This window comes from Bombus vancouverensis, chromosome 7, assembly GCF_051014615.1.
Source record: "Bombus vancouverensis nearcticus chromosome 7, iyBomVanc1_principal, whole genome shotgun sequence".
Lineage (NCBI taxonomy): Eukaryota > Metazoa > Arthropoda > Insecta > Hymenoptera > Apidae > Bombus > Bombus vancouverensis.
In genome coordinates this window covers 13,276,267-13,297,533 of record NC_134917.1, presented here as the reverse complement: position 1 = coordinate 13,297,533, position 21,267 = coordinate 13,276,267, and the positions used below count along the sequence as shown (strand labels likewise).

Genomic DNA, 21,267 nt, shown 5'->3' with positions numbered 1-21,267 from the left:
GATGTCTGAACGCAGACGTTAGTTAAATGCCTCGGTTACGTGCGGTGCAGGGTGCAGTATTGTGTGTGATGTAGCTGTGTGACGGACGCGAGTACATTTCACTCCATTATCATTTCGAAATGATGAGCATTTCCGCGGTCCCGAAGTGATTCAGTGTTAAAATATTTCAGCCCGTTTTTACGGCTGAGCCACGATGGTTGAAGCCATCGGGAAGCATATCGAAAGAAATCAACGTAAGTAAATCTCCGTGTAAAAAAGTATCTACGGAATAGATGTTTCCCTGGTTCGTGCTATCGTTATTTTCTACTTGCTGAATTTTGTGCATCCTCGATTATGCTTATATGCAATTATACAGCGTGATATTGAAAGCAACGTATCGTTGCGCAGAAGAAAAGTAGAAACCCTCTTGTCGGATCTTTCACCGTGACAAAAAGTTTTATTTACGTCGACGAGTCGGCGACGTTACTTTTCTAGATAGAAAGTTGCATTCAATGATGCGCGATATGTGGGCTACGCACAGGCTCTCTCGGGTGAATGCATTCGTAAGAATGCATTCACGTCCGCCGTGTGTGTCGTGTTCCTCTTCTGCTTTATGTAATTTTACTGCAGACACCTGTCCGTCAGGATCTCGAGTATCGTATCAATATCGGCATTTGGAAGACGGTGTCAGGAAGTCCAACTACGCGTTACTGTCAACGTTTTCGTTTCTCTTATCTGTCAGATGTTTGAAATAGCTGATAAAAAATTTTTCAGTTGTCGGGAGCCTACCAATCTGGATAATGCGATTACTAGCTGCTAGTAACTAATCCTAAAAGAACGGAAAAAATGTTTTAGTATGTCGGGTGAAATGTGTCACAATTCGTGAAATATAATCCGTAATTCTGATACGGTGTTTCTTGTCGACGGTATTTTATTTCTATAGCAAATATTTGTTGTATATCTGTTTCACATTTTGTTGTACTACTATATTTCAACCTAACTTAACTTAATTTGTAAATTGAGGCCATCTATTGTTAATTTAAATTCTAAAATATTTGCCTTAAAATAAATAAATCAAATACATCAGAAAAAAAGATTGGTATGTATGCATTTGTGATTCTATAGACATAATTTTTTGTTATTATTTGTTAGGATATTAAGGTGGAACTAAAGGAACTATAAAATGGCTACAAAAACAGAAGATACAACATCTATTGATAATACTAATGATGGTACTAAAATTATTATTTGTTATTGTTTCCAACTATATTTGGAAGTGTTACATACTACAACAATATATGTAATTTCAGGAGAGAGTATGGACAAAGAAGTATTAGCAATTAGTGGAAATGATGAAACTAATCATCGTATTCCACCAACATATTTGTATAATTCGGGTTCTGAACAAAATACAGGAATATCCAATCAGGAACAAAGTAATAGAAATCGTACTCAAGCTACAGAAGATCAATTAGGACCTCTACCACCAAATTGGGAGAAAGCTTACACAGACACAGGAGAAGTTTATTTTATAGAGTATATATAATATGAATTATATGTTTTTGGAAATAAATTATACTCGTTACACAATTATATAACTTATTTTTATTGATAATTATTTCGCAGTCACAATACAGGCACTTCTCACTGGTTAGACCCACGTTTATCTAAATTTCAAAAAAGGTCTCTTGAAGAATGTTTGGATGATGAATTACCTTATGGTTGGGAAAAAATAGATGATACTCTTTATGGTACATATTTTATTGATCATGTAAATCGTAGAACTCAATATGAAAATCCTGTATTGCAAGCCAAAAGGGCACAACAAAGTTTAGGAGAAAGGAAGAGTCCTAACTTCACAAGAAATCCTGATAAACTAAAAGGCCAGAAAATCAGAACAACTTTGATAAAAAGTTCAAGAGGATTAGGATTTACAATTGTTGGTGGAGATGACTCAGTTGAGGAATTTTTACAAATTAAGAGTGTGGTACCAAATGGTCCAGCATGGTTAGATGGAAAATTACAAACTGGTAATATATATAACCACATAAAAAGTAATTTTTCTTTATTATAAGGTGATAACTTTCCCAATTTGAAATTCTATTATAGGGGATGTGCTGGTATATGTTAATGATACCTGTGTTTTGGGTTTTACACATAATGAAATGGTTAATGTTTTCAAATCAATTAGCAGTGGTGAAACTGTTGCATTGGAAGTGTGTCGTGGTTATCCATTGCCATTTGATCCAAATGACCCAAATACAGAAGTGGTTACAACTATTGCTGTTAATGCACCAGGTAACAATCTTACTAAACAATAGTATATTTTTTCTAGAAGAATACATTTTATTTTCTCAGATATTTTAACAGAAGATCCGAGAATGTATATGGATTTAGACCCTACTCTACAAAGTAATGGTCGTTTCAATTTCCTGGATTCTACATTCTTACCAGTACATAGTCTTCAAAATGGTGAAAACCTTGCCACTACTTCTGTCAACTCAATGCCAGATCTTTGTATTTCGGATAAGATTAATACAATTAAGAGACCTAGTAGTACAGATATTTTATTGTCTGAAAGCAGCGATTTGAATGACTGTAAAGACTCATCAATGTCTTCCAAATCAGAATTTCTCAGTATTGCGATTGTAAAGGGTACCATGGGATTTGGATTTACAATAGCAGATTCAGCTCATGGTCAGAAGGTTAAAAAAATTTTAGATCGCCATCGCTGTAAAAATTTAATGGAAGGTGATATTTTAGTCAATATAAATGATATTAACGTGAGGAACATGTGTCACTCAGAAGTGGTACAAGTGTTGAAAGATTGTGCTCGCAATGAAGAAGCATTGATACATGTACAAAGAACAACATCCAAATCAAACGAAAAGAAAGAAAAAAATTCACAGGACTTCTTTAGAAGTAAAACACCGACGGCTGATATTTATAGCACTCAAACAAAGACTGTTGTACCAAGTCGACCAAAAACTCCACTTATCGATACCAGGAATCGTCCAAAGTCCCCACCCGGTGCGATCAGATCAAACTGGAATGAACAAAACGAAAACGAATTAAATCCACTCGATAATCGATACAAATATTCAGAATACACTCATAGCATGTATTACAATGATCCATATAAAGCAAATATTACAAATTTATCTGACAACTTTGTTACAATGACAAATTTAGATGATGATTCTGTAAGAAATAGCGCAAAAAGAGATTGGGTTACAAACGATAAATTAAATATAAATAATGATGTATATTCTATCGATATACCTCACCACGATAACATGTTGAAACAAAATGGATGTTTACATTCAGACTATTATAAAGATTTATATACGTCACAATCTCATTCTCAATATAGTGAACAAGATTATAATGTATATTCTATTGGTCAGGAACAAAATGTTGACACTGGTGAAATATGGGATAAACGGAAAGAGACTACCAGTTTTGAGCATGAACAACCACATTCCAGTTCGATACCGCGGTAAATAGCTTGGATTCATTCAGTCTATGTTCCCATCTTCGTTCAAATACAGAAATTATTTTCCACATTTTAGGTATCCTCAATATAGCAACGAGTTAGTGTGCCCAATTGTGCCTGATATAGAATGGGTAGAGACACTGGTAACTTTAGTAAGACAAGATACAGGATTTGGATTTAGAATAGTTGGTGGTACTGAGGAAGGATCTCAAGTGAGTTACAAAGTTACTTATGCCTTCAACTGAAAGAAATCAAAAGTATTGATAATGTAATTGTCAGCAGGTTTCAGTTGGACATATTGTACCAGGTGGTGCAGCAGACTTAGATAACAGATTAAATACAGGTGATCTAATTATGTCTGTCGATAGTGAGAGTGTTATGAATTCATCACATCATCACGTCGTTCAATTAATGATAGCTGCCGCTCAAAATGGTAGAGTCACTCTAGGAATTCGTCGTCGAATTAACACCCAAGAACATCTTCCAGAAAATCTTCAAACTCACTATAATAGACAAATGAATCTCCAATATCCTTATGACGTGACGGTTACTAGAATGGAAAATGAAGGTTTTGGTTTTGTTATCATTTCCTCAGTTAATAAAGCCGGTTCGACGATAGGTAGAATAATCGAAGGTTCACCCGCGGAAAGATGCGGCCGATTAAATGTTGGCGATCATATTCTTGCCGTCAATCATGTAGATATTACAAATGTTTGTCATAAAGACATTGTGAATTTAATTAAAGATTCGGGTTATTCCGTTACGTTGACAATTGGTTATCCTCTTGATGATTGTTGTAGTAATACGTCTTTATCGCAAAAGGTATTGCTTAACTATGAAGTAATTTGTAGCCAAATTCAATATGTAATCGATTATAAGTACGATATTTAATAAATTACTTTAGGATGAACCAACATGTGATGGAGATGGAGGTCAATATCATGCTGTGGAATTGACTCGTGGAACTAGAGGATTTGGTTTCAGTATTCGTGGAGGACGCGAATTTCAAAACATGCCATTATTTGTGTTACAAATTGCAGAAAATGGTCCGGCATCCATTGATAATCGATTAAGAGTAAGTGTGATGGTATCAAACTATGATAGTTCATATAATTGGTTTTTTTAATACAAATTTTAGGTTGGTGATCAAATAATTGAAATAAATGGAATTAATACTAAAAATATGACACATACAGAAGCTATTGAAATTATACGAAACGGTGGACCATCCGTTCGACTTTTAGTTCGACGCGGTTGTCAGATGCCTTCAGTGGTAGGTGCTCTTCCACACCTCTACGATATGAATATATGAAATTAACCATCCTAAATAACAATATATTAATATTAAAAATATTAACGATATTTACTTTTGCAAGTGATGATACTAATGCTAACGTTGCCCTTTTATAATTTTCCTTGATAATTTTACTTGAAGCTTCAGAGTTTAACATTAGGTACCATAATAAAAAACAAAAACATTTAAAGACAATATGAAAAAGAAAAGAATGATTGCAAGAGGTTGTTTTATTACAGTGAGAGTTAGATTAATACACACACACACTGTTTTATAGTACTATGTCATTTAGTACAGAAATATCTGGTGCAAATGGGAAACAGTGTGTTATATTGTATATTTTATGGAGTTGGTTATACATATATGTAGGTATGTAGTAAGATATATACTTTTTATATACGACACGTTGAAATCAATTTTTACAACACTCACATGTGCAGCTTTTATATTTGATAATATTATTTATATGTGACTACTAGAGCTTCAAATTATATATATTGCAGTTTAGCAATATTAATACGAATATTGTGGACATGGTTGTTGATATTCACAATGAATATAGTAATATTAATATTAATTACGTATTAATTATAATGTGTTTTGATAATTAAAATAAGAAGTTTTACATACATTTAAGTTGAAGGAAGGAATATGTGAATGACTTTTCTTGCAGCTATCAATATGACTTGTGAAAAGTCCGATTTATAGGGATGATACTTACTCATTCTAACAAAATTGGACTGGTGCTAACTCTCTATTTAAATGATCTAATTTCTGAAAGGGAAGATATTAATTCATTCTAACACGTGTGATAGCTTTGAGAGTATTGTGCCTTACGCGTGTTCTATATTTAATAACAAAATTACTAAGTAAAAGCTTAAGCTTCTGAAGCAATTATACATTTTTTTATTGAACTTTATTGTAGAGTAATCTCACAATCGACCAAATAAGTATTCGACCGATTGATGAGGGCACCCCACGCAGACATTTATTGAAATTACACGAGATGGGTGTGCACCCTAAAAAACGTCAGAAAGTTCGATTTTTCATTTTACTCAACTGCTGTTCATCCAAAAATAGATATTTATAATATCAGCTATTCAACATAAACGTAATATCTTACTCATAATAAGTTCATATTTTATAGAATTAAATATCAACTTTCGAAAAGAAACTTTCGAGATTTCTTTACCATTGAACTACCTTATATTGTTCATAATGTAATTGTATATTGAAATTCATTGTGTAAACATGAGTTAATGTAACCAAATACGGTAAACTGCGAATGTTAATGGAGTATGATCTATTTGTAACAGCAAATAGCATTGATACCCACAAAACATACAGAAGTTACCTATTTTAATATTTGTGTAGGAAAACGATTTTGGACTGATAAATTTTCAACTGAAAGATCTCGGAGACTGAAAAGTATCATCTAAATTAAATATTTTTATATACTCTGTAATAATTGTATGCACTCAGGAATGTTTTCACAAATTCATGATATAATGTGATTAATGTGATCTTAATCATTAAATAGTATACTCTTGAGTATGTGTATACAGCTAGTGAAGAATCTCATTGAATTTATTAACTGATGCTTTATTCTCTTAATCTTTTTGAGCAGCATTTAAAGGATATTGTCGATATTGTTTTTGTTTTAGTATAATATTTATTATAATTGTACGAAATATGTGAGTATAGCAATAATTAAATTAAGTACTGATACAACCAAAGAAACGAATGCACTTAAAAACCATTTCGAGATGCGGTGCAGGAGATCAATATAAAAATATATGTTAATGATTTCATTATTTAAAATCCTCGTTTGAAATACTATTTTTTCTTTGTTGATTATACAGTGATGTTTGTAATAAGAAGTTGACAATGAGAAGAAAATCTTTAATGAGATTGGATGAATTTTTTTTATAAAAATCATTTCTTCCGATCTTTTTGCGGTATTAAAATGCGTTGAACGTATAAAAGAAAATTAATAAATATATTTTTTTACTAGTAAGTCGATTGTAACTAAGAAAAAAAAACATTTAGTAAAATGCATTGGACGAAATAAGTAAAAGATCGACTTAGATTATATTTTTAAATTTTTTCAAATATAAAGAAAGCGTTGTAAAAAGCTTCAATATATGTATGTGTGAAATATTTTCATTGTTTATATTTACTTAAATAAGCAATTTTGCCGTATATCTTATCAACGATAAACATTGATAAACGTATTTAAAGTGAGTCGTATTTTTCTTATACTATAGTTATTATGTTTATTTTTATAATTAAATACACAATACGCATACATACATATACACACACACATCTAGAATTTGTATATTATGTAGGATAGTGCAAACAAGTTTAGTATAATTGTAAATATATACATATAAATACATATTATAGAAAATTATGTAACATTATCAATTATTGTAAACTCCTCGTAAAGGAATAATTTTTTAATTAAAATGTATTTACTATCTTTGTAATTTCGTTATTAAAATTCTCCACGTCTTCTGCAGTAATATTACGATTTTATCTCTTACCAATGTATATTGCACACGTTTACTGAAAATCAATATATTCTATATTTACAAGTTGAAAGTACTAAGTCATGAAATCTGTTACTTTATATTACTTTATAATTTTGCTGCAACATTTTATATTTATTATAAACAGATATATAACATGGTATAAGTTCCTTATTACTAACGGTAATTGTTGATTGCTCTAATTCTAATAAGAATACCGAATTTCAAATATCGATATTATTAGAATTTTATTATAGGGTCGTTATTGATACATAAGTCGAGAATAAAGATGTACACTTAGCTATTGAATCCATTTTCAAATGTTTATTATTATCTGTTGACGAAAGACTAATTTTTCATCAACATACAATTAATTTTATATTAAAATTGTCAATTTCTTTAAAAGTATGAATATATAAATACTAGACAGAAATTCATACCTCATTTATAACATACTAAAAAAATATATCTGTACATATCTAAATATGATTGTCTAATTGAATTCGAGAATGGCGCCTATTAGAAGATATCGCGGTCAACTATGAAGCCTGCGCCTACATTTCCAAGAATGCAGTGCTTGACGTCGTATGACGTCAGTCAATGTCGTCAAGTTACAGCATTCAAAACATGCGTTTTTTATGCTTTTTATGTTCTAACATTTTTGAAATAATTAAACAGAATAATCAGAAACATCATATAAATGTTATATTTTCCCGAATTATGTAATAGATTTGTGCAATCGTTCCTGTTATGTCGTTCGATTTTTCACAAAGGATCACTGACATGTTGGCAGCACTGTCGATTGATCGCACGTATTTTACCTAGAATGTGTATCATATATATTTATTCCTGGGTCCCTCTGGGCGAATGTAAACAGAATTTTTTCGCAAATATGAAGTGACGCGGCCGATTTATGCGGCTGCGACTCGTGGATGGAACTTACAACCCGTGAAACCGTGCCGACTATTTTAGCAGTTCACGAGGTCTCGAGTCTCGAGTATTAGTCTTGAACGCGTTACGGTAACCAGAAGATATACCTAGCGGATAAAACGGGTTTACGTTCGACCGCCCGTAGTGTTAAGTTCAGTGAAATAGTGTGGAGACGATTTAGAATACATGGAAGTGCAATGAGGGATCTGCAGAAATTCGTCGACTACTTGCTGACGGTAAGTACTCGAAAACGAGTGGTATTCGCGACTACTTTGGACTTTCCCAGCTCTGACGAAATATGTCGTATTGGTCGATTTCTCTATAAATAATGCTGTGATTTTTTAATCATCTAATTTTCCCTTGTTAATCAGATAAATATTTTCTACGCTCTCGAACATGCTGCATGGTATTATATATAAATGGTATATACAATGCACAAGCCTTGTTACATTGTTTCGTGCGTTTCTGCTATGTACATATATTAGACCAACATTCATGAGATCACACACAATCTTACCACACAGAGCATATACACGCAACAAGACAGAATACGAGGTATGGGTATCTACATGGAACGCGTTACGCTGTGGACATAGTGTATGTTCGTAAATAAACGATTTTAATGGTTTTAGCTCGATATGATTCTCAACTATCTGTGAGAGATTTTTAGTTTTATAGATGAAATGACTCTGTCCTATTATAGTAAATAATTCGTGTAGAAATTTTATATATATAACTCTATATGTGTGTGTATATATACATATTCTTTCCTTTTTTTCTTCTTCTCACTTACACTGCGACTGTGATAGCTGATTACGTTTTCAAGTTATCAGTTTTCCTATTATTCCGATAATTATTTTTCTAGTAAATAACAGCGATCACAGCTTATGATTATTAAAATTATTCGAAAAATATATCTATAATATAATAGACCTTACATAAACATATTATTAATTTTTATTTTATTCATTGCTATTACTCCAATTTGATTTAATTACAGTTACTGCATTGTAACATTTTTAAATGATAAAGCTTTATATATATTAACTATTTTAGGTTTTCACACATATTATTTATTGAAATTGTGTTAATATTTTCCTTTTGGTACATGTTATTCTCTAATTATTATTATGAGTCATATAGAATTTTAAGTAGTATAAAATGTAAATCTTTTTTGTCAGTAAAGCTTTCTATAAAACAAAACTTTTAACAAAAATTTTAATAACTTCAAAGATTAATGTGTAGATTAAAATAGGTCTGTTTACTCAAATAACTACAAAAAATAACTGTTTACTTAAAGATGGAATTGTATGACCTCCCAAAATTTTGTTTCACCTTTATGTCAAACAATAGTATTCGATCTGCTAATGAATAATTCATTCTACAATCTTGTATCCGAGCAAGTTATCTCCCTGATTTTAGTTTGTTCCTTCATTCATTTAGTATGCATCTATGATACATCATAGAATACAAAAGTATTGTTCACTACATCTACATATATAAAATATACAGCACATATCTGTGGCACTATATTATTCAATATGTTGTGTTATGATTGTGTAATCAGTTCTTCGTAATGTTCTTCATATAAATATTTTCATTTTATTACTTAGTATTAACTTATTAACTTATCATACAGTAAAAAATAAATATTATAAGGAACTATTGACAGCATAATAAAAAAATGTAGAAGTGATACTGCATGACCTTGAATTTGAGACATATATTCTATCTCATTAATTACAATCTTACATTCAGCTTCTAACCATTCTTAGTTAAACATTCTTAGTTATAGCTTAGCTTTGGAATCATGTTGTTGCATTGTATTTTAAAATATTTAATTTTTAATTTTATTATATAATTATTTTAATCTAATGTTAAATTTAAAATGTCAAATATTTTTAAATTAATATTTGTATTTTAAAGTAATATTTTATTTTTCTTATCTTTTTCAGTGATGGGAGCGCAAGATGTCTTCAAACAGAACAGATCCCAAAAAATTTCAGCAAGAAATGTCTCACTTTTTACAATCAGATTTTAAAAATGCTGCATCAAAGCATGATGATGTTGTTAGATGTTCAAATGCAAGTAGAATGACAGAGAATTTGTACTGTGATTCAGAGAGATGTGAAGATAATACATGTGTCCCAAGAAATATCAGTCTATGCCAGAAGGTAGATGTTATCAACAGGATAGAAGATGATCCTTGTGACACAACTGAACTTTCATCAACTATTAAATATTTATCTGACACGTGTTCAGTTCATCATAGCATGTTAAGTGGGAGTGTTGATTCTAATCATAATTGTGATATAATGCATTGTCAACAACACAAACAAATCTCACAAAGTTATATGTGTTCTATATATAATTTATGGAGAATTAGAACAAATAAAAGTTTGTCATTACTAGTTACAAAAAATGTTGGTACACAATGGAAGAATTGTTTTTGGAGAATATTTTTAATTACTTTTGTTATTCTGTCATTATGCGCAACAATATGCAGTGCAGATTCTAATCAATGTGCAGTTGGTTTGAAAACACCTGGAAGTAAGTTTTATAGTAAAAACTTTTCTAATCTTTAATTAAAAGAAACATGTATTCATGAATTTAAACAACTAGATGCAGTTAATTTCATGCTTTTGAAGTATTTGTAACTTTCTATTGCAGTTGAGTTTATAAATAATTCCTGCATCTTGTTTCTCCTTTTGGAATTCTAGTCTTGGTACTAAATGTATATATCTATATATAATACACTAGGTGTACAGTGTAGGCTAAAATTTAGGATAAAGTTACTGTATATTCTACTAAATATTTAATCTGAAATATGCATAATAAATTAATTGATAATGAAATCTTATTTTGAACTTAATTTTACAATATTATTTTTTCAAGGGACCTGGCCACAAGGTGATATTGTACTTGAATATGGTCAACCTTTAAGAATACTATGTATATTGAATCAATCTTTCGTGGATGCTGAATTTCCTGGAAAAAATGCTTCAGATCTTGTATTCTTTCGTAATCAAAAGGAGATGGAACCAGAATTTATTACAATTATCAATGAAACTACAATATCACTAGATGTAGAAAAACCTCCACCTGCAGAAGATATGTATTATTGTAGACTAAGATTACAAAATAATCACTACAAAAAACTGGAATCAGTTTGTTTGAACAAAGTTGTAGTTGGTTGTAAGTACTTTTTTACTTTGCAAGTTTTTTTTAAAAATAATATAGCATCTTTTAATTTAAAGATTATATTTAATATAATATATATTATACAAACTCATAAAATTATGTCATTGAGATAAACTTAATCAGAATAGGCTAAAAGGCATTTCATGAAAACAAGAGTGGGCATTCAGTGCCTACTTTCATGAGAATTATAGGAATATCATTTAATATGTTTTGTATCTTGGAATTTACGCTTAACTATCATTTAAGATAAGTATATCTTATCATTTTGTCATAAATATAAAAGCTTATTTTATTAAGCTTATTTAACCTTTTTATACAAAGAGTTACTTATAAGCATTCTTAATATAGCATTTTCTATAGTGGTAAGATATAATATAATCTATTTATTAATTATTGACAGTTAAACCTCAAGAACCTCAAAACTTCAGTTGCGTATCTTATAATTGGGAAACTATGATATGCTCATGGGAACCAGTCCAAAACTATGTTACAACGACTTTTACGATCGTATTTAAATTACCGGGAAGAGCAGGAGGTAGAAAATTGTATCCATGTCCAACGAAAGATAAAGATGATAAAAAGGACAAAGATGATAAGCCAAATATGTGCTTGTGGGATACATCAACGAATCCAATTTATCGACAACCCTATGAATATTATACATTTATACTGAACGTAAATAACGTTCTAGGAAATGCCAGTTTTACATATAAGTTTCATCATTTTGCTCATGGTTTGTATTTATTACTTTTTCATGTAATATTGATATATTAATAATACCATTTTCAGCATTATGTAAATATATAAATTTTAGTTATCCCTGCGAAACCGGCTAATTTATCAGTTATTAATAAAACGGTTGATAGTGCATTATTGCACTGGAGTGTGCCTTTTCCAATGCAGAATTTTCCACCTGGATTATATCATAGAATTAAGTATCAAAACCAATGGGATCATCAAAAGACCTGGCAGGTGAGGATTTATAAATACTAAGATAATATTTTGTTTAGAAGCATAACATATTTACTAATGCAATCTTATATTAGGTAATCAATATTACAAATGATATTCACGTGCATAAGAGATACTATAATCTTACTGGGTTGGAGTATGCCAATACTGTATATGATGTACGAGTTTTTATGAAAAGTGCTGTTGCGACTGGGGAAGATAAGTGGAGTCAATTTAGTGATGTTACTTTTAGAACACCACCAAGATGTAAGTTGCGTTTCCTGCAATTTTAATTTTTTTGCTAGGTATTTCCCGAAATATTCTTTATATTTTTATATATTTGGTATTTTAGTACCTGGCCGTCCTCCAAAAACCGATATTGGAAGCTTTGAAATAGCGGAGAACAGTGCTAGCAGGGATGTATATTTGTACTGGCAAACTATACCACAATATTTAGAAAATGGTGATAATTTCAAGTATGAGATTGATCGCGTAGAAGAAAATGGACGAAATGTGTCTCTTGTTCCGAATGAAACTACGAGAACATACGCTAAATTCAAGGGAATTAGTATCAATAATTATAAATTCGAAATTGTTACGACAAATATTGTTGGAATAAATGAAGAACGTGCTAAGATTTTTATACCTAGTCGATCCCAAAGTAAGATTAATACAAACGAATGAAAATTTGTGATGCTCAACTAATATACATGTGCATTGTATGAATAATAATGCATTTATATTACAGTACCGCACGAACCTATAGCATTTACAAAAATTGCGTTTGATGGAGGCTTATATGAATTATCATGGAAACCACCCAAAATGAATAAGGAAATTACAAATTATACAATTTTTTGGTGCGATAATGAACGTGATCGCCCTTATCAGTGCACTGTATGTATTTATTAGCTATTGATAGCTTCGGTAATGAAAAAATTTACTGATACTAAAATTGGTGATTGCAGGGTTATTTAGATTGGGTACATGTATCAAAATATACAACAATTTATAATATGACTGTACCAGATCCCGACAAAGTGTATCAATTTGCAATTTCTGCAAATACGAACACAGGTAGTAGCGGTATGGTATGGGCATCATGCACTGTAATACATAATAAAGTAGTTGGAAAAATGAAGTCTGTGTGGATAAATAGAATTGGTTCTGACTTTATTGAAGTTGGTTGGAAATTAGATTGTTCGGATCGCATTGGAATAGTAGAAGGATTTAATATTTATTATTGTCCCATTGTTTCACCATATGATCTGAATTGTAAAGGCCCGAAACTTAATAGAACGATAAAAGCCGATTCTCACACTATCCATGGCATTGTAAACAATTTGAAACCGTATACAACATATATGTTAGCTGTCGCTGTTTTAACAAAAAGTGGAGAAGGATTGCATAGTGATCCTTTGTATAATACAACTCTTGAAGCAGCACCAACAACTCCTCCACAGGACGTAAGAATTATAAATGTGACAAATACGACAATGAGCATTGTATGGAGACCACCAGAAGCAATGAATGGTGTATTGCGCTATTACGAAGTTTACTACAACACACACGCGAAAAAAGTTGAAGACGCAACACAAACTGAATTGAAAAATCTGTTAGCGCATAAATATTATAACATTAGTGTAGCCGCATGTACTGTATCTTGCAGTGTCAAATCGCCTACAATTCGCAAGATTACGAAAATTGGTACACCCGGAATGGTTAATGTACCTAATGTGCGCTTTATGAATTCTAGCCAAGTGATCGTTATGTGGAATAAACCCGAATACGCCGCTGGACACTTAGATTACTATGAGATATCTTCGAAAGATGGTGAAATACAAAATAGTACTAAAACAGGTAACATTTTAGCAGATAAATATATTTTTTAAAATTTTGCCTTTTTTATTAACATTTCTTCTATAAATGTTTTAGAAGCTCGATTACCTATCCCTGATTGCAAATCTATACAGCGAGAAAAATTATATCAATTTCGTGTAAGAGCTGTTAACATTGCATCGAATAATATCCATTTAAAAGGCCCATGGTCTAATCCTGGTGAGGGAAATTGTTATAGTGAAGGTAAGTCTTAATTTCTTTGTTTTTCGTTTTATTCTTCAGTTCCTTAGTTAAAACAATTATAAGGATGATAAGAAAAAAGAGGTCCAATACTTATAGGGCTTACTTACTAAGAGAAATAAAAGATGTATTGGACCTCTTTCTTTATGTATGTGTATAACAATTTCATTATTCATTCATTATAGGACCATCGTACAATGTGTGGACGATGATATGGGTGATAGGAGGATTTAGTTTCATAATAGTTATTTTTTGTTGTCTACATCTATCAAAACGGTATGAATAACCACCTAGATAATATATATATTAAACATCTTATAAAATAAATATAATCTCATTTACATATGTTTTTACTTGTTCCAGTATTTGGTTGAAGTGTAAAGCTATGCAAGATGTAGAAGTTAAATTACCACCAGGATTAGCATCAAATATGGTACAGGTACAAGAATATATTGATCGTATTGGTAATAGAAGATTAGTATTTTCTATTTATATTTATGCATTTTTGTTACAGACACTTCTTGATAAAGAACAACATATACGTCAATCTTCTGCTGATTCCAGTGGTTGTTCAAGTGGACAAGAATCTGTTACTTCTTCACTAACATCAGATTCTCAGGTTTCAAGCGATAGTGGTACGGAGATAGATCCAATGCCGGTTTCACCCAATAAATTGCTTGAAACACCAGCTTGGAATTCAGATTCTTCGAGTCTTCGCCTGAGACACTCATCATTTCGCGAACGATACGCAAAAGTTGCAAAATCCGGAGAGCCCATCATCGGAGACACGTTATCTTTGGCACGATCTACGCCTAATTTAACTGACAGTACAGGCTACACAACTTCACAACATACTTGGTCTTCGACTGGGTACATTAGTATGCCATCATCAGAAGAACTGTCCAGTAATCCAAGTCCTGTTCCTAAAGAAACTTCAACTGCAGGGAGCTATAGTATTATAGGAACTGTTCCTAAATCTGCACAGTCTGCAAAGTCTGAGAATGACAGTGATTTAACGGAATCTACTGCAGATACACTAATACCTATTAAATCAGAACCCAAGCCCACAAATCCATACATAACATTAGCATCTTTGGAGCAGAACCAAAAGGATAAAAAAGCTATCGATTCGCTACATGATCTAGATGAATTAACATTTGCGGAGTCGAACAAATCAAAATTAGAATCTTTGACTCCGTTCACAACTTCTGACAAAGTCTCTAAACCATATGTGCAAACAAGTTTAATCGATTCATTAAAAAAGCCGTTCACTTTAAGCAGCATCGATAGTACAAGGAGCACGATGTCTACTCCATTTGCAGCCACCTCTTTGACCGATTCATGCAGCAAACCGTTCGTGTCTTCTTTCGCAAGTCCAACTACTTTGCCGTCTACGCTGGATTCCTCGTCGAAACCCTACGTTTCCGTGTCTTCAATTTCTGAAGTCTCGAAAAAATCAAATCTTCAAGCAGATACGTTAGACTCGTCGCAAAAGACTACTGTACCTCAAGTTTCTACGACCGGTGGTTCGCAACCATATGTCCTTGCAAGTTCCGTATTCCAAATGCTACAACAACAGCAAAGGGGAAAATCGGAAACTCCTATCTCAGAAGTGATAGACAACGAAACCGAAGAAGATGTTACGACAGGGTATCCTCTGTATTGGCCAACCAGTGGTACGAAGCCAAGCTCAAAGTTGGATGCAGACAAACCAATTACGACTAAACAGAGTACTGGATACGTTACCATAGCAGAGAATCCAAAGCTAGATCAACATAGAACGTCGACATTGTCATCACCGTATGTACAGCATGAGAGGTTTGAGAAGCCACTGCCACAAACTACTACTGGACAGTCAGATGAACAATACAGTAAAGTGACTGTTGTGCCAAGTACTATTTAATGAAAGAAAAAAGGCGCAAATGTATTGATTGTGGCAGTGTAGCTTGTGTATTTTGTCACTTTGAACTTTCTTCAATGTAGGAACGTTTTTTCTAATGAACTATGGTGCAATACGATTTTACGTTTGTAGGTGCTTCGAAATGTAGTCAATGACAATTAAATCCTACATTTGTTTTTACAAATATAGTATTTAGATCGGAGATCTTAAAAATGCTAAATTGGAACACAAAACGTGCATGCTATGAGACATATGAACATCGCGATATTCTGTCTACATGTGTCCACATCGATGTGTTTAAAATTTTAGTGTTTTCTAGGAACCTATACAAAACAGCATGATTCAATGCTGGTTCAACGACTGAATTAAGAAAAGAATTTGTTTAAAGAGAAAGAGAGAAATGAAAATTAACAAATGAAGAGTATCGTATACGATATATGTATTCGATACGAGGACACATCGAATATGAAACACCCTCATTTGTGAAAGTATGTACAAAATGAATTACTTTTGTATCATATACATTATCGTGCAATGTGATGTGAAAATCACTAGCAACGCCATAGCGTAAGGATTATAGATTATAAGTAAATTATGTGGCATACATAAATCGACAAACAACACATTGTTGTCCGAACAATCAAATTTTTCGCTATCTATGGTAGTATAATAATTCTCATTGTAGAAGGACCGTTATTTAATCATTGTGAGGTTTTTAATCGACTCTGTGTAATAGTATTAATATTTCGAGATATGTTCAAAACGATTTGAAAATTTTCAATGATGTTTCGTTTAAATTCTTTTATATCGTGAATTACAAATGCATTCTTTCGCCCTATCATGCATGATAATAATATGCACATATTGAACAACTGTTTTTTTAATCTCAATGAAATTTCCGAACTATACATCTAGAAACAGATATTTGTATTATTCCAATGTTTAATCGATCCTTGGAATAAAACAAATATCTATGATCCAGAAAAAAGAAATTGCAGTTATGAGTTGCTTATTTGCAAATATTAAAAGTTGTGTTAGTTTCTGTCTCTTTCACGATCATATCGTAAGAGGCAAAAATTATCGGTTTTTGAATCATTCGTTTGTTAAAATCATGCACTGCGTACAAAAAAGATTATGTTGATTTTTTTCGTTGAACTACAATCATATGCGTACTTTGTTTATCTGTGTATATAATTTACAAATCGTTCCTGTAGTACCTTACTATCGTTAGCAATGATTGATAAAAAGTATGCAGTAAAAGGAAAACTATGGCAACAAGTACAGGGTCAAGGATAATAAGATAAGGGAAGGCTAATCAAATCGCAATTTTGAAACCAATTAGATTTTGCATGTTTCTTATATATTTCTTTAGCATTTGAAAACGTTTAAGTAATTAAAATGGATTCAAAAACAACATACTTTAGCTTTTATATTTTAAATATCATTGCTGACTGCACAAAAATCTTTTAACAGAATTTCAATATCTTGTAAATAGAAAAAAACCTTTAACATTTTTTAGGTCAACTTCTATCAGTGAATAAATTCTTTTAAAATCTTTGACAAAAATTATTTTAAAGATACAGAATCATACATGTCTCGAATATATAATTTGGTCAGTCAGCAAAATTGAATAAATCAAGATATGCTAGAATCCATATCTTGTAACTAAACGGTCCACTTTGCAGAAATTTTAAGGAACTATGCAATGCCATTGAAACATTTATGCTAAAACAAAGCAAAATTATATACATATATTATATATGCATAATACCTTAAGCTAGTCATTGACGGGGTACATGAGTTTTTACAGGCCTTTTTTAATGGTTATTGTTTATACTTTACGATCAATTATTAAACAAATTCTTTTTAATCCTCGACTCTTCATTAATATGTTGTTAATTTGTTCATATTTGTCGACATATCATTTAATGCTAAACTATTATAATTTCAACTATGTTAATTATTGTACTGATCAATGTTTGCAATTATTTCTCTGTCGAAGAATTTTTATACAAACTTATATTATCAAGTACAGAGAGAACAGTATAAAGAGAAGGAGAAAAATTTTATTTTTCTCCTATTATAACGAACAATCATTTGTAGCGATTGGATAAGATCGTATGCATTTTATCTCGTGTTGAACAATCGAACAACTAAATTCTAGTATACTATACACATGTATATCAGTACAAAAAAAGGCCTGGGAGGATTTTTGGAGTAGAATCGTTTTACAAGATCAAATAAGCTTCATTAACCATCTTGTTGAAAGTATTCTTTGAAGTGTAGAGAAAAAAAGCGATGGAGATTAGATTATGTAATTCAAAGCATTGTTTGGCCTTGTGAAACGATATTCAAATGAGTGTCACGGAGGAACTCGATAGATCCGTGGAACTTTTTCTGGAGCGAGCTTACGTATACTCGTATGTTATATTGTTGTTACTAAGAGAGGAGCCGCTAATATTTAATGAATCGCGTGTAATCTGTAAAAATGCTGCTTAGTTCGTAAAAATATTAGGTAAAGTTGAAAAAAGAATTAGGAAAAAAAAATTAGATGACAATGGACTAGAGTCTGTGTTGACGTAGTCGATGTGTCGTGAATACATCCGATTTAATTTTGCATTCGGGAACGTAGATGTTTTCTTCTTTTTTACATAAGAACGTGAACACAAACTGTTTGAAAGTACGTGTATAGAATCTAGATTCGATATCTTGGAACAAAATTGTATTATCGATCGATTTGTTTGAAAATTATCGTTCATTCAAAGAAGATCCTTAAATAAAATGGTAGAGTGTAAAGGAAAAGTAACAGGACGAGAAAAAATGATTAATTAATATAAATAATAATGCTGTCTTTGTAAAACGAGAAGCAAAATGCATAAATGCACGCAAAATTTTGAAATATGCTCATGTTGAGATAATTAAGTATTTTTCACGATAAAGGCTTCTAGATTGATTTAGAAAGTAACCAAGCGCGCATCTACTTTGTTAGGTTTTACATGTCTACATTGTACATATAATATATCTATTATTATCTATTTTTGTTACATATTTATAAATGAAAAAAAGCTACTTTATTGCGCACTATAAATATATATATATATATATATAGCCTAATCTGAAAAAGTTTTAAACAATGGAATTGTGGTTTGAATGATTTATATATATGTGTGTATATATATATATATATATATATATATATATATATATATATGTATGTATAACATATAAATATATATATATATATATATTTATATATATATATATATAGAAGATATACCGATGATTTACGTGACACGTGTAAGACATATTTCTATTATTAAACATTTACCTTTATATCGATTATTAATTTGCCTTGCAGAGACCAGGAGGCATATATAAAACGCGTATATTCGCAATTTCTTTTTTCTCCACTTTTTATGTAATCAAACAGCCCTTGTATAATTTAGTTAAATAGCTTGTTAGGATGTCTATAATGTTTATGTTATATATTCTCATCAACATTATGGGAGCTCAGTGTAACAGAAAATTTGATGAAATCAAAAGGGTGAAACTAATTGGTATAAAATTATTTTATGTGGTGCGAAACAGTTTTATTGCAATGATTCACAAATATAATCGATATATGTAAATATTATTAATTATTTTCTTCTTTTACGTGTAACATAACCGTGTTAAAGAACTATTACTATCTGGGCTCTCTGATCATAGATTTTTTTTTTAATATATATTTAGAGTGGAGTGAATTATTAATGCAGATTATCAGATTTTGATTGAAGTATTTACTGTTGACGTAGTGAAAGGAAGATTTCAAAATTTCGCTCTACATATTTTACACGTGCCTGTTTGTTTCTGCGAAAATTCAAAGTTTTGATCGTTTGCAATAATCATTTAATCTTTGAACGAAGTTAGTGTTTGTAAACAAAATAATTTTCACTTGCACTGATGATGAATGTTTCAAAAACATCGGGATATTTTTTTGCAGAAATGTACAGACACCGCGTTAATAATAACTTTGCTAATATTAATCGTGGAATACTGTAATACTCATATCTTTTTTGGAAATAGTATTATAAATGAATTTTCGAAATTAATATATTAAAATAATGGCCGGACTGTTTTCGCAAGTAAGTAACTTTCTGATATCGCAAATAAGATTAGTAATATTAATGCATATACGCGGTGATAATAAAAGATATTAATCGCAAAGCGAAATCGGATAACAGTATTCCAGGATGAATAGCCTGTCTCATGGTAACCAATCTACACCGAGCTAACTATATATTAATTCTAATAAGATCTTGTACAGAGTATTGTAAAATATATTTTTACTACATTTTTTTTGGTTTTATTATTTATTTCTTTATAACACAAAATTGTGTTTTAAGTTCGCTTTTTGTAGATCGCTGCTGTTATGCCATTATATGTATGCCATGCCGTTGAGCCTTGCCATTTGTATAGGTTCATTTTTACGATCAATCCCAAAGTTGTTTTGTTTTTCAATACTCATATACGGATCGAAAGAAAAATACAAGGATTCTTGTAAAACTTTATCTTTCAATCGATGCTGTCGATAAGCGCTTCAGGAGCTATTACTTTATAATAATTATACTGAAATATATTACATTTATATCGATGTGATGTATTTTACTTATTAATCTACAACGTATTCCTTCATTGTTCTCAATTTACGATATTAATAATTTCTGAACGTGTATATATACAAAGTCTTTATTTGAGCTTCATTATGTTAATGTATTGATTTTTATTCTCCCTTTACCGTAATTATATTCATTTAAATATAAAGCATTGACTATAGTTTCTATATTTAGTAAATCGATTACATTTGAATTTTAACTTTATTATATCAAATCTTGTAATCAAATTAGCTTAAATGAACAATAAG

General features: G+C 31.0%; 2 protein-coding genes across 13 annotated transcripts; both read left to right on the top strand.

The window, feature by feature from the left end:
* The first annotated feature begins 37 nt into the window (after positions 1–37).
* Positions 38–7,261, top strand: LOC117156034 (membrane-associated guanylate kinase, WW and PDZ domain-containing protein 1). 10 transcript variants are annotated; one of them, XR_013058745.1, is made up of 12 exons: positions 39–233; positions 1,132–1,211; positions 1,290–1,515; positions 1,606–2,009; positions 2,089–2,277; positions 2,338–3,478; positions 3,552–3,687; positions 3,755–4,297; positions 4,380–4,550; positions 4,614–4,748; positions 5,009–5,138; positions 5,695–5,827. XR_013058745.1 is itself a non-coding variant. In XM_033332711.2 (11 exons), the coding sequence occupies exons 2-11, from the start codon at positions 1,163–1,165 to the stop codon at positions 5,857–5,859; spliced, it is 3,144 nt and encodes a 1,047-aa protein (XP_033188602.1). In that variant the 5' UTR covers positions 38–233; positions 1,132–1,162; the 3' UTR covers positions 5,860–7,261. The 10 variants fall into 10 exon arrangements, 7 of the variants coding, with proteins under 7 accessions (XP_033188602.1, XP_033188600.1, XP_033188597.1 ...); XR_004464028.2 differs by having other exon boundaries at positions 38–233; positions 4,614–5,138; positions 5,443–5,837; XR_004464029.2 differs by having other exon boundaries at positions 38–233; positions 4,614–5,138.
* Positions 7,262–8,092: 831 nt separating this feature from the next.
* dome (cytokine receptor domeless) lies at positions 8,093–20,997 on the top strand. Of its 3 annotated transcripts, none has more exons than XM_033332703.2 (13): positions 8,093–8,469; positions 10,189–10,783; positions 11,129–11,428; positions 11,835–12,167; positions 12,249–12,406; positions 12,481–12,652; positions 12,738–13,046; positions 13,134–13,282; positions 13,354–14,245; positions 14,321–14,467; positions 14,650–14,740; positions 14,828–14,897; positions 14,979–20,997. In XM_033332703.2, exons 2-13 carry the CDS (start codon positions 10,204–10,206, stop codon positions 16,365–16,367), a joined length of 4,590 nt encoding a protein of 1,529 aa, XP_033188594.1. In that variant the 5' UTR covers positions 8,093–8,469; positions 10,189–10,203; the 3' UTR covers positions 16,368–20,997. The 3 variants fall into 3 exon arrangements, with proteins under 3 accessions (XP_033188594.1, XP_033188591.1, XP_076475815.1); XM_033332700.2 differs by having other exon boundaries at positions 8,094–8,469; positions 14,828–14,903; XM_076619700.1 differs by lacking the exon at positions 8,093–8,469 and adding an exon at positions 10,009–10,056 and having other exon boundaries at positions 14,828–14,903.
* Positions 20,998–21,267: the final 270 nt, after the last annotated feature.

Excerpts from the sequence above, each read along its gene's own strand:
- LOC117156034 (XM_033332706.2), top strand. The coding sequence starts at position 1,163 with ATGGCTACAAAAACAGAAGATACAACATCTATTGATAATACTAATGAT. Across the intron at positions 1,212-1,289 it reads TATTGATAATACTAATGATG|GAGAGAGTATGGACAAAGAA; the intron begins GTACTAAAATTA and ends ATGTAATTTCAG. Across the intron at positions 4,749-5,694 it reads GTTGTCAGATGCCTTCAGTG|AGTAATCTCACAATCGACCA; the intron begins GTAGGTGCTCTT and ends ACTTTATTGTAG.
- dome (XM_033332700.2), top strand. The coding sequence starts at position 10,204 with ATGTCTTCAAACAGAACAGATCCCAAAAAATTTCAGCAAGAAATGTCT. Across the intron at positions 10,784-11,128 it reads TGGTTTGAAAACACCTGGAA|GGACCTGGCCACAAGGTGAT; the intron begins GTAAGTTTTATA and ends TATTTTTTCAAG. Across the intron at positions 14,246-14,320 it reads ACAAAATAGTACTAAAACAG|AAGCTCGATTACCTATCCCT; the intron begins GTAACATTTTAG and ends TAAATGTTTTAG.